The sequence below is a fragment of the Antechinus flavipes genome, chromosome 2 (assembly GCF_016432865.1).
Source record: "Antechinus flavipes isolate AdamAnt ecotype Samford, QLD, Australia chromosome 2, AdamAnt_v2, whole genome shotgun sequence".
Taxonomy (NCBI): domain Eukaryota; kingdom Metazoa; phylum Chordata; class Mammalia; order Dasyuromorphia; family Dasyuridae; genus Antechinus; species Antechinus flavipes.
This window is the reverse complement of record NC_067399.1, coordinates 272,479,671-272,494,858: the sequence shown is the minus strand read 5'-3', so window position 1 is coordinate 272,494,858 and position 15,188 is coordinate 272,479,671. Positions and strand designations below refer to the sequence as shown.

The window sequence follows — 15,188 nt, the reverse complement described above, 5'->3', positions numbered from 1 at the left end:
GCCTCTTCTAAACAGGGTGGGGCAGATCTAGGATCAGAGATCGGTAAGATGAGACCTGAGAGGCCATTTAGATCAAGCCTCTATTTTTACAGATAAGGAAATAGCTTCAGGAAGGTGAAGTAGTTTGTTCAAGGTCACACAGTGAACAAGCATCAAAAGTAGGATTTGAACCTCTTACTTCATCCTTAGCATTCTTCCCATCATGTCAAACTATATTGGTAAAGGATAAGAAAGGAATTGCAGTCTCCCCTTCACCGGATCACCAGCTCACAATGGTCATCTTGTCCAACTTCCTCATTCTGATAACGTGTGGCAAAACCCTGCTTGCCTGCCTGAAATAAGTGACTGCGGTGGGGGCAGGATTCAGATCCATATTCCCCAACTCCAGATCCTGTTCTCCTTCCATTACTAGGAGGGAAGTGCAGCTACGGTGACGCTGCAAACTTCGGTGGGGCTCTTGGTGACACTTCTCTGGGAGGGAGGGAAGTCACCATTCATCAGTGAAGATGGCCCTTCCAGGCAAGATGGAGGGGGAGTTCCCAGGAACAGCAAAGTTCCTCCAAAGCATGGGCAAGGGCAGAAAATGTATGGATTCGGGACAAAAATGAAGGAAGTGAAGTGTTTCACCAAACCATCCCATCCCCATCAAGGGGAATGTTTGCCGTGCCCTTCAGGACCGGCTAGAGCCGGTATGGTCCCCACACCCCCAAACTCCCAGGCTGGCTAAATCTGCGGCCCACGGTCCCCAGTCAGTGACTCCTCCCACGGCTTCCTGGAGATGTGACATGGACACGGACGTGTCTTCCTTTGCTCCGCAGGTAGCCACACTGCCCCTGCAGCCCCGGGATCCCAGAGAGGACGCTTAATTCCGCATCTTCCTAGTCATAATCATAGTGACTTCCATCGTCACCCCAGTTCCAAGGTGAGACAGTCCATCTCCTCTCCCCTCCTGTCTCCTCCTTCCCTCTCCTCTTCCTCCCTTTCTCTCCTTTGGCGCCCACCAGGTGAAACTTGGGTGTAAATTAGGACCGCTGTTTGAACTGACTGGGTTCCCCATCCCTGACACTTTTTGGTTGTGAGGTCACAGTTTTTGGCGCCGAGTCGCCACCGGAGGACAGGACAATACTGTGTCATGGGGGCACGGGACCATGAGGACCCACATCATTTGTCAACAGGAAGCTTTTGCTCCGATTCGCTATCGTAGGGGATGCAAATTGAAGCTATTTTCCCCTCCCCCAGATAATTACTTAGTCCGATCAGGAAAAACCATGGGTCTCATAGGAACACTTTTTGGGCTTGCTTTCTGCTTTCTGGGTCCCAAAAGAAGGAGTGGCAGACAGGAGGCAGAGGCCGGGGAGACAACCCTTCGCTTCTGTGGTGATTCAGAATTTTGCCCCGCTCCCTTGCCGAGCATCTCCTGGAAGGTTCACACATTTTCGACTGTCCCTGCCTGCTGCCCAGCCCAGGACCCGGAGCTTCGCTTGCCATTGGTCAGGTCGTCGTCGAGGGGCGGGGCTTCGTCAGCTGTTTGCGGGATGCCAGAGAGCGGGGGTATTTTGGAAACAATACCGCGCGGGCGGCGGCGGAGGCTAATCTCCTTGCGCGCGCGCCTGCCGCCTGCGCCCCTTCGCCAGGTAAGCCCCCGGGGTTGGGGGGCTGACCGGCCGAGCGGGGTGCAGCGCCCCGTGGGGGGGCAGATGGCGCCGCGTGGCAGGGAGCGGGCTGCAGTAAGTGCCCCGCGTGGGGAGCGGAGCGGCCCCCGGGGATCCGTGCCCCGCGGCAGGGGAGGCTTGCCGTGCTGACCAGTGTTTGGGGGCGGTGCTTGGAGGGGGGGGAGTTACGGAGCTGCCCCCCACCCCGGTGATCTGGGAGCGCGGGGCTTCCGTGGAGCCGCTTGGGGTGTGCTCTGCCCCAGGGCATCGCTGGAGGAGAGGCTCAGCTTGCAATGACTAAGGGAGCTTGGGGTGCAGTGCCTGTGGGACTGAGGAGGTGCCCTAGCCTTTTTTCTGAGTCCTGCTCCAGAGCAGGGACGGTAGCGAAGAGTTTTGGGGTGTACTGCTTCCCGCGGGGGTAGGACTCTCCTTTACATCTTGGCTTCTTTACCTCCTTCCCATCTCAGTCTGGGCACGGAGCCCCAAGCGCTCATCACTGGGCTTTGGCTCTGAGCCCTGGCATCATAGCCCTAGAACTGAGGCTCTTTCCTGGAGTTAGGCGGTACTGTGGACCCAGCTCTGTAGTATACACATGACCCCTGGTTTCTGGCAGCGCCAGGGACTCCGGGGGCCTGGTTTCTGTCTGTGCCCTCTGGGGCCAAACCCAACTTTTGGAAACCACTGTCACCGTTGAAAAAGATTTGGGCAGGTCCAGAAAGGCTTGGATTTCCCTTTGGAATAATGTCTTACCTGGCAGTGACTTCCTGAGGAAAATAGAGCCCTCTGGGTTATGGCCCACATCCTCAGCTCCAGGAGCTTCTCTTCCATCAATTGATCCCAAGTTTTTTCAGGGACCACTTGCCTCCTATTCCACCCCTCCCCCAAACAGTGTACCACAACTCTTCTGGGCTAGCCTGTACTAGCAGAGGAGTCTGGAACTGAATCACGGAGGAAAGTCAGATCTGTTGGGGGGTGGGGAAAAGAGGCAGTTCTGCAATTCCTATAGAGAATGGAAAGGGTCTCCCGGGGATTACTGATCCTACGCACTCGGGCTACACCTCCCCCACCCACCCAACCCCGACAATTTAGAATTAGGGCTTTGCCTGGAGGCTACAAGCTGACAAGATTCAAAGGAGTAAAAAAAAGTTTCTGTCTTTTGCCTATGTTTGTGGGATCCCAACTGCTTTAAAAGAGACCTTTCTCATTGAGGTTAGTGTTATCAGCAGAAAGCTGTCATTCTTTTGGACAACAGGTAACCATCATACCTAACTCTGGTAGAGTAGACTCAGGTCAGTTCAGTTAGAAAATATGAGTTCTGGTCCATAGGAATGGCTCTGTGTGTGTGTGTGTGTGTAAAAGAGAGAGAGACAGAGACAGAAAGTGTGAGAGTGATGGATTTGATCTGCAAATTTAGGTGTGATCTATTCAGATACTATAGAAAAATAGTTCAACTTGGATTGTATTTGAAAGCAAGCCGTGAGCTGGGAAACAGGAGTCCTGAGTTCTGTTTTTGTTGCCATCTTTGACAAGTTTTGTGCCATGGCACTCTGTTGGAGAGGGAGGTGACTTCTGCTTTTGGGCACTGGTAAAGCTAAGACATACTTGGACATTAGGGTAGACAAATGTGAGGTACTGAGTGGGAGTTGGGGAGTGGGTCATCCCAGGACTCAGTCTTCTCTAAGCTGTCTCTCTTCTAAAGTAAGAGGTACTTCTTAGTTACCCAAATGGCAGAGGGAGTGGAAGGTGGAGTGATGCTAGAGAGAAGGGAATGAGTTTGACTTCCTCCTAGCAGGTAGAATACACTACTCCCGGGTTCCACAAGGGACAGGCATGGGAACCCTTCCAGGTAGGGATTTTGGGAGTTGTAGTAGACTGGGTACTCTGGATGATAAGCTCACCCTCTCAGTGGACTTCTGGAGAGCCATAGCTGCTCAGTTCACTAATTCTCCAGATTCAGAGCATCTTGTTGTGACTTGGGCTCTCCCAGAAATCTCCCCACCACCAAAACCACCCTCTGGTGCCTATTGGTGAGTGTTGAGCAAGTGGGGGGCGGGACAGAGGGGAAAGTGAAGCAGCTGGGAGGGACTTGAGCAGGTTCTGGAGCTGGAAGCAGGGCTGCAAGGTTATTGTTGGCTTTTGTTGTAGTTGTTGTTGCTCAGCCAGGAGTTAGCTCTGCCTGAATGTGGTAGTGAGCTCCCTAGGGCAAGGATTATGCTTCTTTTTCACTTGTAGAGAACACTGTGTGTGGAGCCTGCTTGGGTAACCTTGCAGTGCTGGGGCAGGTGAATGACTTGGGTGTCTTACAACCTCCCCCCCACCCCGCCCCCTTACTTTCATTGTTTACCATTTCCTAAATACCCCATAGCAGCACCCAGACTCTGTAAGCAAGTCTCATAACAGCCAGAATAGCCCTTGCCAAGAACACTCAGTCTAAACTCCACAGACAGGCCTGTTTGGGAAAGAAAGCCAAAGGTACAGGAGGCTGTGGGCAACCTGGTAGAGGGGCCAGGTGGGTTGGGTTTTGCCCAGGTAGTTTGGGGGGAGTTTTTTGTCCTTACTTCTAGGTCTTTTGTGCCAAGGCTGTATGCCAGCAGTCCTTGACCTTATCTTCCATTGGTTAGGGAGGAGCTTGGGGAGCAGGGGCATTAATCATCCAAGGGGGGTGGAAAGTGGCACTCCAGACTTGACTGCTTTATTTTTTATTTTTATTATTTTTTGCAGGAGAGATGGAGTCTCCTCATTATGTGGAAGAGCTGGAGGACGACGTGTTCCACCCGGAGGACTCAGAGCCTGGTGCTCAGCCAGGGGGCCTGACCTCTCCTGCTCTGTTTGCCCAGAGCCAGCCTGACTATATGCTGGATGGGCTGCAGCTTTTCCCTCTTACCCACTGCTGTGGCCCAGGGCTTCGCTCAGTTGGACAGGAAGACAAGGCCACTCAGACCCTCAGTCCAGCCTCCCCAAGCCAGGGTGTCATGCTGCCTTGTGGAGTTACCGAAGAACCCCACCGACTCTTTTATGGTGAGTTTGAATGCCTTTTCTTTCCTGATTTCTTTTCTCCTAAGTTCAGGATAGAGGGGAATATATCCCTTCTAATAAAGATATTATAGGGGACAACAGGGATATTGAGTCTTCTCTCCTCACCCTTGTGAATCCTCATTTCTTTCATGGATGGAGTTCATTTCTTTTTTGCTGGATCAGTTGCCAATCCTCACAAAGCTAGATTATTTTGCCCGCCCATTTATTTAGTCACTAAAATAATTATTGAGCACTTACAATGTTAGGGGAATTTAGAGCATATTTTCTCTTACTATTTCAAGAATACCACTATTCTGGTACAAGAGGGGATTGTATTGGGTGACTCTTGAGTTCTTTTTCCAGTATTAATATTCTCTCTTTTTTTGTGTGTATTTAAAGTTCTTTTTGGCTCTGATTAAATGTTACTCTGCTCAGTAGACAGGCTTTTTTTCCTTTGCAGATTTGGGACAACCCAGATTTAGCTCTAGTTGTATCTCTCCTCCTCACCACACATCAAGAGGAAGGGCTTTTGGGGAAAGAAAAGGAGTGGACAGTCTTCCTATTTTGGTGTTGGCATTTTATCCAGGAGGTGAGCTAGAGGAAGGCCATTGCCTACTTATCAGTGAACTGTGGTGGTAAGGAAAGGGTGGTGATGGGGAAGACCTAAAAGTGCTTACTCACTCCCTCTGGTGTTATCACTTGGTCTGATGCTACTTTCTAGTTCCCTCTGGAAGAGAATGTTCCTAGGGGCCAAGGTTGGCTCCCAGCTTTTATGGAAGACTACTTGTAGTTGGAAGGAGAACTGGAGAAAATTGCCAAGTCCTGGCTGGGTGCCCAGAGAGGGACTAGTCCTTCAGAACAGGGTGGTTTAAGTCTGGGCATATCCCATTCCCATCACCTATATTTAAAGAGCTTGAGGGGCAGGCATAAGGAGTGAAATTAGGCATAAAACCCATTTATTAGTTTAAAGAGAAGAAAGGAAACCAGGGTTTGAAGTTATGTTACATATATGGAATGAGGCACAGGACCCAAGGTGACTACTAGAAGGAATTGTGTTGCAGTGATAAAGCAAAGTAATCCTGTGCAGAATTCTCCTGAGCAATTAGAAAAAGAGGGGAAGGAGTGGAGTGTCTCTGATTTGTGAGATGCTCATAGTATCTGCATTCAAAGGGCATCCCAGCAGTTCCAGCCAAGGCTGCCTGCAGAAGGACTTTGTTCTTCCTATGGCCTGAGATGCTCTCTTTTACGTCTTGGAGATAGTGCCTGAATCTTGCTGGGGAGGTTCCAGGGCTTATCCTCTGCAACTCCTCCTTTTGGCCCTTTCTTTAGTCCCTTAATCTATTAGAACCAAATACCTTGGAGAGTTTAAAAATTCCTTTCAGAGAGGAGCTTCACCCTGAAGGGGAATGAGAATCTAATTATGGTAACATACAGCCTTAAAAATAACACTCATTTGTTACCAGTCTGCTTTTTTGAATGGACTTTCCTGTTCTTCTAGACTAATTTTACCCTCTTCCATCATTTACTGTGTTCTGTTCGGATTAGACTGTTTCATGCCTCAGTATCTTTGTTCATAGTGATCTATATATCTGTAATGTCCTCCCTTCCTCTTTTTCTCCATTCTTTAAAGCTTAGCTCAGATACCACTCTAAAGGAAGCTTTTCTTATTACTCCTCTCTCTCTCTCTCTGTGTCTCTCTGACTCTCTCTCTCTCCCTCTCCCTGTCTGTCTTTCTGTGTCTTTCTCCTCTCACTCTCTTTCTCTGTCTTTCTTTCGCTCCCCCTTTCCTTTTCCTATTCCTACCTCCCAACTAAGCATGATCATTTTTCTCTTCTTAACTCTTAAAGTAATGTTTGTCTTTCTTATACTCCTAATCCCCACCACTCCTTCTCCTTGCCCATACACCATAGTTATTTTTGTATCTCAGAGCAGGTACTGAGGTTTTTTCCCCCTTATTTCTTACTCTACAATCCAAAATAGTGCTTAGTTGGCATTCATTGTTGGGTTGTTGTTATTGTTAAGAAACAAAATCTCTTCTCTTTGTGTAAATTTTAAATTAATCAACTTGAGCAAATAGATGAGAGACTATGTCTACTATGGTGTCGTGCCAGAGCTGAGGTTTATATTCTTTGGTTTTTGATCAAGCCTCCAGCATGTCAAATCATTTAACTTTTTTGAGCCTTACTTTCAAAAAGAAAATGTGGGACCAGATAGCCAGTGAGATCCTTCTAGACTTACACTCGGAACTGATGCTTACTGCACGCCTGGGCATTTTCCTGGGCATTTTCAGTTGCGGCCCCGAGAAGGCCTCTGGCTACTGTGTGAAATGCTGGCCCACGTGGAGCTTCTCTCTTTGCAGGCAACGCTGGATATCGACTTCCCCTCCCAGCCAATTTTCCTTCAAGCCTGAGGCTTGGAGCGGAGCCTCCCGAGGAGCAGTGGGAGCATCGAGCTGAGGTGCAGATTGCCCGAAAGCTTCAGTGCATTGCGGACCAATTCCACAGACTCCACCTGCAACGGGTAGGTACCAGGTGATGACTGCTGAGCTGCAGTGGGTGCCAAGACCATAAGAGCTGTGTATTACCTTTCTCTCATTTGAAATTCTCATCCACACTTGGGACGTCCTTCCGTCAGACTCTTGGGGTCTTTTTTGAGGTGGGCTTTGTCATAGTTCCTGAGGAGGAGTTGGGCCCGTTTCGGGGGAATGTCCTAGAGGTGAGAATTAGGAAGAGGCTCACCTTGATGGGGAGGCAGAAGGGGGTTAACGTGAGATGGGAGCTGCAGAAGGGCTGGGCAGCAGTTTGGTCCCCGATCCCCCCCACCCTATCTCCTTGCCCCAGCACCGTCACCCCTGTGGATTGGCGTGGATGCTCAATCCCCATCGCCTGCTCATGCATTCACGAAGCAGAGGGAAGGTTAATGCAGGCAGTGGGGCTCCAGCTTGGGAGGGGGAAGCTGTGGAACCGGTTGTAATTTGACACTTTCCAGCTGGGGAGGCCGCCTGATCTGATGTCTGTGTCTGGGAACCAGGGCCAGGGACTCAGGAGAAAATAGTACCTCTGAGAATCCCTCCTGGCCTGAGGCTTGGGGTGCCCGGTGGCAGCCCGGCCGCCCAGCCCTGGCAGCGCCACAGTGGAGCATCGCGTGTCAGCTAAGCATGTGGCAGAGTTAGTCAACAAAGGCGGCGGCGGCTGGCTGGCTCGTGCAGGAGGAGCTGTGCAGGGCCCGGGACTGCCCTCCCCTCCCTCCACCGGCACTGGGCCTTTCTGAGCTGCTCTGTCCAGCCAGAACACTTAACCCTTCTTCCCCTGGCTAACATTTTGGAGTGCTGTCCCGGCAGGGAGATTCTCAGGCTGATTCTCTAGCAGAAGATACAACACTGTGAATTTAAGTCACTTGGAAATTACTTTAACCAATCTTTGAGGTGTACAATCTTAATTGATTTTAAGTTAAGTCAGTGGTGGCTGTGTGGTTTCCAACCACCCCCAAGACTACAGGATAATTCCCTCTGAGACACAAGGTTAAATTAATGATTTCAGAGGTCTCAAAGGGAGGGACTGACTAGGAGTAGAGCCTGTCGCTAGTCCCACCCCACTTTGGGGTCAGCACTGAACAGTAGCTGGATTTTGGGATATCGTTCTTGTGTCTACTTGGCGGTAGTAATTTCCCAGGCAGAGAGTTGTGTGAGTTTAGACCTGATTAGAATATGGGGGCAAGGGGAGAAAATGAGATAAAAAATGGGTTGTCAGTGTGGACCATGAATTTTTCTGATTCTGTCGTTGGGCCTTTACTAGGGGTGGGGATAGGTAAGGACACCAGTGATATTGTATTGGGTAGCGAAAGGATTCTGTAGGGGCTGAGTAAGGGTTACATCAACAAAGGTGGCGTGGAACGCTGACCCTGGCCCAGAGGCCCTGTCCCCTTGTTTCTACCCCAGGGATCCCAAGTTGCTCTATCCCTTGGCCCCAAGAGCTTCCTTTTTGGCTCACACTCTGGGTCCTTGACCTACTTCCAACTTGGCCTAATTCTCTCCTGGCCTCCCTTTCCATTTTTACCCCTCTCCCCCAATCTACTGTCTACATTACTGGATCTTACCCAGTGGTTTGGCACAGGGAGGAGCTGTTCAAAACTGTTCCTTCTCTGCAGTCACATTTTTAGAGCTGAAGGGAGCTAAAGACGGAGAAATCTGGGGCTATACAGTGGCCCTCCTCTCACTGGAAGGAATTCTTTTGTGGTCAGTGTATCCGACAACTTCCTGGGTCTCCAGTGGTGGGAGCTGTCTGGTCAGTTATCTCTCCAGGGCATTCCTGTAGAGCTAGTCAGATGTGGGATCTGAATGTGAGACAGAGACCCCCACCCCTTCGTAGCTCCACTTTTGCACAGTTCTCTGACACCTTGGTGCTACATTAACACATTTTCACCTAGGGAGATTTCCCCTTACAAGTTCATCTAAGAAAAGGTAAGTAGGGAATCTCCTCTTCCCAGAACTTGGCTGCAACTAGAGTTCTTCCAGCCCCCAAACCTCAATCTCCCAACTCTGAGTGCTAAGCAAGAAAAGGTGACCCAGGAGTTTAGAGTGGCCCCTTTAAGAGCACAGAGTCAACTTCCCAGTCCTACTTAGGCTCTGAGCCAGAGGCGCTCACTATTCAATCTCAGTCTGGGTTGCTGACCTCCCAGGGCCCTGGCCATCTCAGCCAGGGAAGCAGGGGGATGGGGAGGGAGCTGGAGCATAGTCTTCCAGGGAAGTAAATGCTGAGTGTTCAGTGGATGGACCCTGACTGATCCTTCTTCTTCTCTGCCAGTGGCTTTGGAGTGATTTTAAATTCTGTCTTTCCAACCTGTTTTCTTTGCTCCAACATTATGTAAAAACCAGGTCCTCAGTTCTTTTCTCTTTAAAAATTTTCCCTAGCATTTCTTTTTCTTTTTTCTTTTTTTCTTCCTGCTTCCCTCCCTTCCCCTCTCTCCCCTCTCCCTTTCCCTCTTTTTTCTTCTCTCCTTTTTCTTTCCTCTTTTCCTCTTTTTTCTCCTCCCTCCCTCCCTTCTTTCCTTCCTTCTTTCCTTCCTTCCTTCTCTTCCTTCCCTCTTCCCTTCTCTCCTCCCTTACTCCCAGCTCCAACACCAGGCTCTCTTTCTGCCACTAGTACTGTTGGGGAACCAGCGGGTCTAATAAGCAAAAACAAAATGGCCACAAATGTTCTCTCTCTTTGGGCTTTTAGAAATTGACTTTAGAAAGTAAGTCACTTTTTGCAATGTTTTCTTACATCAACCACTGAGTGGCATCTCGCATCTACAAAGCACTATTGTCTTTATTCCTTTGGCCCATTCTTCTTTTCACTCTATCCTTTGCGGGCTGGGAAGTAAAAACCCACAGTGGAGAAGGGATTTAGGACTAGGACCTCAGTCTTCTGCTTATTCCCTTGAGTTGTTTTCTTTCTCTTATGTTCTATTTGTCCCTTCCTAAGACAGAGCCAAGAGATAACCTGTGGCTTTGGCCAAGCTTTCTCTCTTGAAGATTGGGACCAGGCTCTGGGAATCATAGGGTCGTAGAAAGTTGGAAGAGACTTCTGAGGCCATCTAGTTCTACAAAGTCACATAGGAAGTGAGGGTCATAGGTGGTATTTGAACATAAGCCCTGACCAGAATTTTCTTTTCCAGGATTTCTTTTTAAGGAGGCTTCAGTATAGTTGAAAGAGCTCTGAATTTAGTTTCAGATGACCTTGGGTTTGATGGATTGCTATTTTCTTAATACCTACCTACAAGTAATGTGATTTAACTTACAGAGACCATTTTTCTTCCTCTGTCACTAGATGAACCCCAACTAAGGTTCCTTCTCACTCTAAATGCCTCATTTACAGCCCTTGATGGAATAAATCAGGGTTGAATGATACAGTCAGAGCCAAAGAGAGGTTGTGTGTTAGGGTCCATAGGAAGGGTGAAGGAGATGTAACCACTTTCCTCCTACTTCCTCAGATTATGAGATTCTTTCACTCTGCTACTGTGATTAGTCTGTCAGACTGGGAATAGTCCTAGTTTTTATTTCCTCAGATGTTTTTTCTCTAAAATCAGGGAAACCTTCCTATTGTGGGGACCTGGGGGTTGAGGTAAAAAGGACTGATGAAACTAGGGATGGATCTGTAGTACTGAAAAATGGGACTGCATGGAGGGTATAGAGCTCTTAACGTGTCACCAAATAGAACCCCAAAGTGGAAATTGCCTGAAACAGACTATAAACTTCTTAAAGGCGGGAACTACTTTTTTTTTTTCTTCCCAGTGTCAAGCACATGCCTGGCTTATAATAGGCACTTAATAAATGCTTGTCAGGAGATTGTGCCAGCCAGAATCTCTGATAGCTTTTCAGTTGAAGACTTGGCTTATTTCCCAAGCTGCATTGCTCTCTGGGGATTGGTACAGTTGTGCTGGTGGTCATTTTGGAATGGACACTGAGGTCAGAGACAGAAAATGACTGGGAGACAGAAAATCAAAGTCAGAAGAGTGCCTGCTAATGGCTTTTTGGGTTTCCAAGGCAGTTGGAGGCAGAACGTAGTATTACACTCATCCACCCATAAGCCCTATCTATCCTATTAATTCCACTGTTTAAACTCAGAAGTTTAGACTCTGACTCCCTGATTCATTCCTGAATTGACAAAGTGCTATCTCTGAGGTCCAGGGTTTGGCTACTTAGGGCTGACCATGTTATTCTCCGAGTCCATGTGATCTTTGTTCTCTGGAAGAAGGTGGGAACATAATCTGGCCACTTCCATGAACACTTTGCTCAAACCTCCTCAGAGAGGATTTTGCTTCCTACAGAACAGGACCAGTTCCCTTGCCCATCCCCTCATGGCGTGAGGGAGGACTTGTTTGGCTCAGCCGTGATGCACAGGGCTGATGGTGAGTGGGTCTCAATCATCTGCCTGAAGAAGAGGAGGCTGCTGGGCCTCTTTGAGCCTTGGGACATGAAGTTAAGGCACCTTTGGCTTCAAGACAGCTGGCTGAGCAAACCTAGAAGGGATAGGAGTCAGGCACCTAGAAACTGTTCTTTGGTTTGCACCGGGGCGTTCATTGCACCCTGACCAATCTGACTTAGAAATCCTCATTATGCTCATTATTAGGTCCTTAGAAAATTAATTCTGGATTTATCCTGGTTTCCCCTATGCTGTAAGCCAAAGCATCATTACATCAGTTGGAAGACAGGTACTTTTTTTTTTGCCAGAGTTTGTGGCAGAGACCTGGCCTCTAGTTTATATAAAGGTTAGGCCCTTTGGAGGAGAAATCTTGCAGGTGACAGGTGATTGATGGTGAAGGTGGCTGACTACGGCTGTGGGATAAGACATAAACATGATCAGCATTTTAGTTTTGCTTGATCATCCTGTTTGATACAAGAGAAGATTCTAATGTTAGGGAGGTGGTGAGGAAGAGCAGAATATATGAAAAAAGGAAAGGACTTAAATGAAACATTTTTTAAGAGAGTGAAGCTATCCTGAGCTGTTGGTTATGTGGTGTGTTAGACTTATCTGTGACTTTTCTGCCCAGAACAGAGTGCTCCCGTTGTTGGAAGGTGGTTTTTCTAAACCAAGACTTCGGCTTTCACTGTAGCTTTCCCTCTGAGAGGGGGTGGTCCTGGGCTGGGGGGACAGGAGACTCAGAGACTGGAGGAGGAGGAGGAGGAGTCCCTGGGGAGAGCACCTCGCCGACACTGCAGTGGAAAGCCTGCCTGGGGCGCGGGGGCAGGGGGATGCTGGGCAGGAATGGGGGGAGGGGGTGGGTGGGCAGGGAGCTGTGCGTGAGAGCCCGATCTTCTGGGCCCTGTGTTTGCTCTGTGGCTGGCTCTGTTTATATCTATGGCTATATTTAGCCTCTGAGTCATCTGTGTGGCTGACAAGGGGCCGAGTTCCCCACAGGCTCTTGCACCTGACAGCTCCTCCTCCAGTGCTCCAGGAGAAGGGGCCAGTTTGTCTTTCCCCACCGTGTGTGTGTGTGTGTGTGTGTGTGTGTGTGTGTGTGTGTGTGTGTGTGTGTGTGTATGGGTGGGCTCAGTGGGGACAGAGGTAAGGCTTTGGCTTGGATTTTAACTCGTGTTCCTGGGGGCCAGAAATAAAATCCCCTCGCTCTTCCTACTGTAACCAGAACAAAGTGTAGAGGGACGGAACTAGAGCCTCGTCCTCTGCTTAGGTTTGCAGTATCCAGGAAGGAAAGCCCCACTGGGGGAGGAACCACCTAGTTACAGGGCCACGGGCAGGAGCAGAGCCGGACCTCTCCACAGCCTTTTGGATCCAAATAACCCCTCCCACCCCAATCCCATAAAGTCAGAGGATCCAGGTTCCAATCCTTTACTGCATATCACTTAACTCCTGTTTCCCTGTCTGTAAAACGAAGGAGTTAAGCTAGGTGCCTCTGGCTCTAATCTCTGATCCTATGCCCCCTTGTCTTAGGGGAGTATCACCGTTCTGTGCCAGGCTCCCAAGAGTTTTCTTCACTTCTCCTATTGTAGACCAAAGGGAAGTGAGGCGTTAAAGGGGCTTTTAGAGAAACTGGGCACGGGACTATGGCTTCTGCCCTGAGTCTTGTACCCAAATAGTTCCGTTACTTAGACCAGCACTGTGACAAGGCGACGAGGAGGGCAAGGCACAGCCTGTAGATTTGGGGGAGTGAGAGTAATAGATCCGGGTCTTTTCCCCTCTCCCCCAGCCTCTTCACCTTCCCTTCCTCATAGCCACCCCCAGCCACTGAAGTCAGCCTTCTGGGTTGGGTAAGAAGGGAAGCACGCTGCCGCTGGGCATGAGAACGGGCTGTCCCAGGGCTGCCCTCTCCCCTCCGTGAGACGATTGGCGTTGCCATGGTGGCGAGTGGCTTCCACTTCCTGTAGACACAGCCGTCGAAGGACACAGCTTTTGGCAAGGTGATTTGCTTTCTTTTATTTTCTGTTTTTATATTGTTTCTTCCCCTAGAGTGGAAGAACCGAAGTTTTAGGCAGTGTTCTGTCAATCTGGCTGGCCTGTATCCGTGGGCTTCGGTCTCCCCTAGAACAGTCTACTGAATTCACCCTCCAATCTTGGTGTCAGGGAGGAGAGGGGAACAGCTAGGAGATCTGACAGAGGAACAGAGTGGACCTTGTAGCCTAAGGCCCCTTTCAGTGGGGTCACAGATAGAGAGCTGAAAGAGCTCTGGTCTAGTTGGAAAAAATTGTGGGCTAGAGACAATAATACATTATTTCCTCAGAGTTGCACAGGTAGTAAGTATTAAAGGCTGAATTTGAACCTGAGTCCTCCAGAACCAGTGCCTTTTCCCATGTTGAGGGAATTTCTCTGCAAAAATGAAGATAAAAGCCTATTCTCACTTTGGACTCCATTTCCTCTAGTCCATATTACAGGTAGGTAGAAAGAAAAGGAAGAAAACCATCATTTAGCTACTATGCAGCTAAGTGTGTGATGGAGAGATCACTAGAGTCATGAAGATATAAGTTCAAATCCAACCTCAGGCATTTATTACCTCTGTGATCCTGGGTAAGTCACTTCACCCTGTGTGCCTCAGTTTCCTCATCTGTAAAATGAGTTGGAGAAGGAAAAGGCAAAGCACTCCTGTATCTTTGCCAAGAAAACTCCAAATGAGGTCATGAAGAGTGAGACATGAGTGAAAAGGACTGAGCAACAACAAAGTCCCTATTCCCCAAATATAATTAATCATCATTTATTAATATATAATATTAAATATTGATATTAGATAAAACATAATATTAATAATAAAGGGGATATATTAAATAGTCCCTGCCCATCAAGGAACTCCCATTCTGTTTATACAGGTAGAATAGAGAGTCACAGATTTAGAGCTGACCTCAGAGCTTTGGTCAAACTCTCTCAGTTTATAAATGGGGAAATTAAGACTGAGAAGTTAAGTGACTTTCCTAAAATCACTCATGTCAAAAGCAACAAATCTGGGATTTTATTTTTGAATTGGATTTTCCTCTGAGATTTCTCTCACACTATCATGGCTACAAGGACCTTGTCTTCAGCCTTCGGCTAAGGTTCATATAGATGAAGAATAATAGAATGAGAAAGTATAGACCCATTCCTGAAACATTAATCTGACTCTTCAGATGGGAATCATGTTTCCCATTTATTTGCATTATAGCTTCAGACATGTTTTATCTCATTTTCTGATTTTATCTTCACTGGGCCATGGCTCCTTCCTAACTAATATACTCTTGTTTCCATGCTCTTTATCAAGCAGTTATTGATGAGGAAGCAAGTTCCCTTAAATATTTTCTGATTAATTCTTTGGCAAAGATGGAACAGTCTGCTTATTACATAGTGAAGAGAGCACTATGTTGGTTAGAAAACTTGGATAACTCTGAATTAGACTAGAAATAGCATCCTTTCTTCCAACCTCACAGAACCATTATGATGAGTGAATAAGACACATGGAAACAGTTAAAGATGTTAACAGTTAAAGAAACTGCTAACGATCAAGTGCTTTATAAATAGATGATATTATGAAATGGAATTCAGCATCTCAGATTTAGAGGTA

General features: G+C 48.1%; 1 protein-coding gene across 1 annotated transcript in view; it reads left to right on the top strand.

Moving 5' to 3' along the window:
* The first annotated feature begins 1,482 nt into the window (after nt 1-1,482).
* The window catches only part of BMF (Bcl2 modifying factor), a 30,782-nt gene continuing 17,076 nt past the window's right edge, over nt 1,483-15,188 (top strand). The window contains exons 1-3 of the mRNA XM_051977067.1: nt 1,483-1,634; nt 4,374-4,670; nt 7,027-7,187. Coding sequence (XP_051833027.1) covers nt 4,379-4,670; nt 7,027-7,187 — 453 coding nt within the window. The 5' untranslated portion in view covers nt 1,483-1,634; nt 4,374-4,378. The remainder of the gene's footprint in view (nt 1,635-4,373; nt 4,671-7,026; nt 7,188-15,188) is intronic.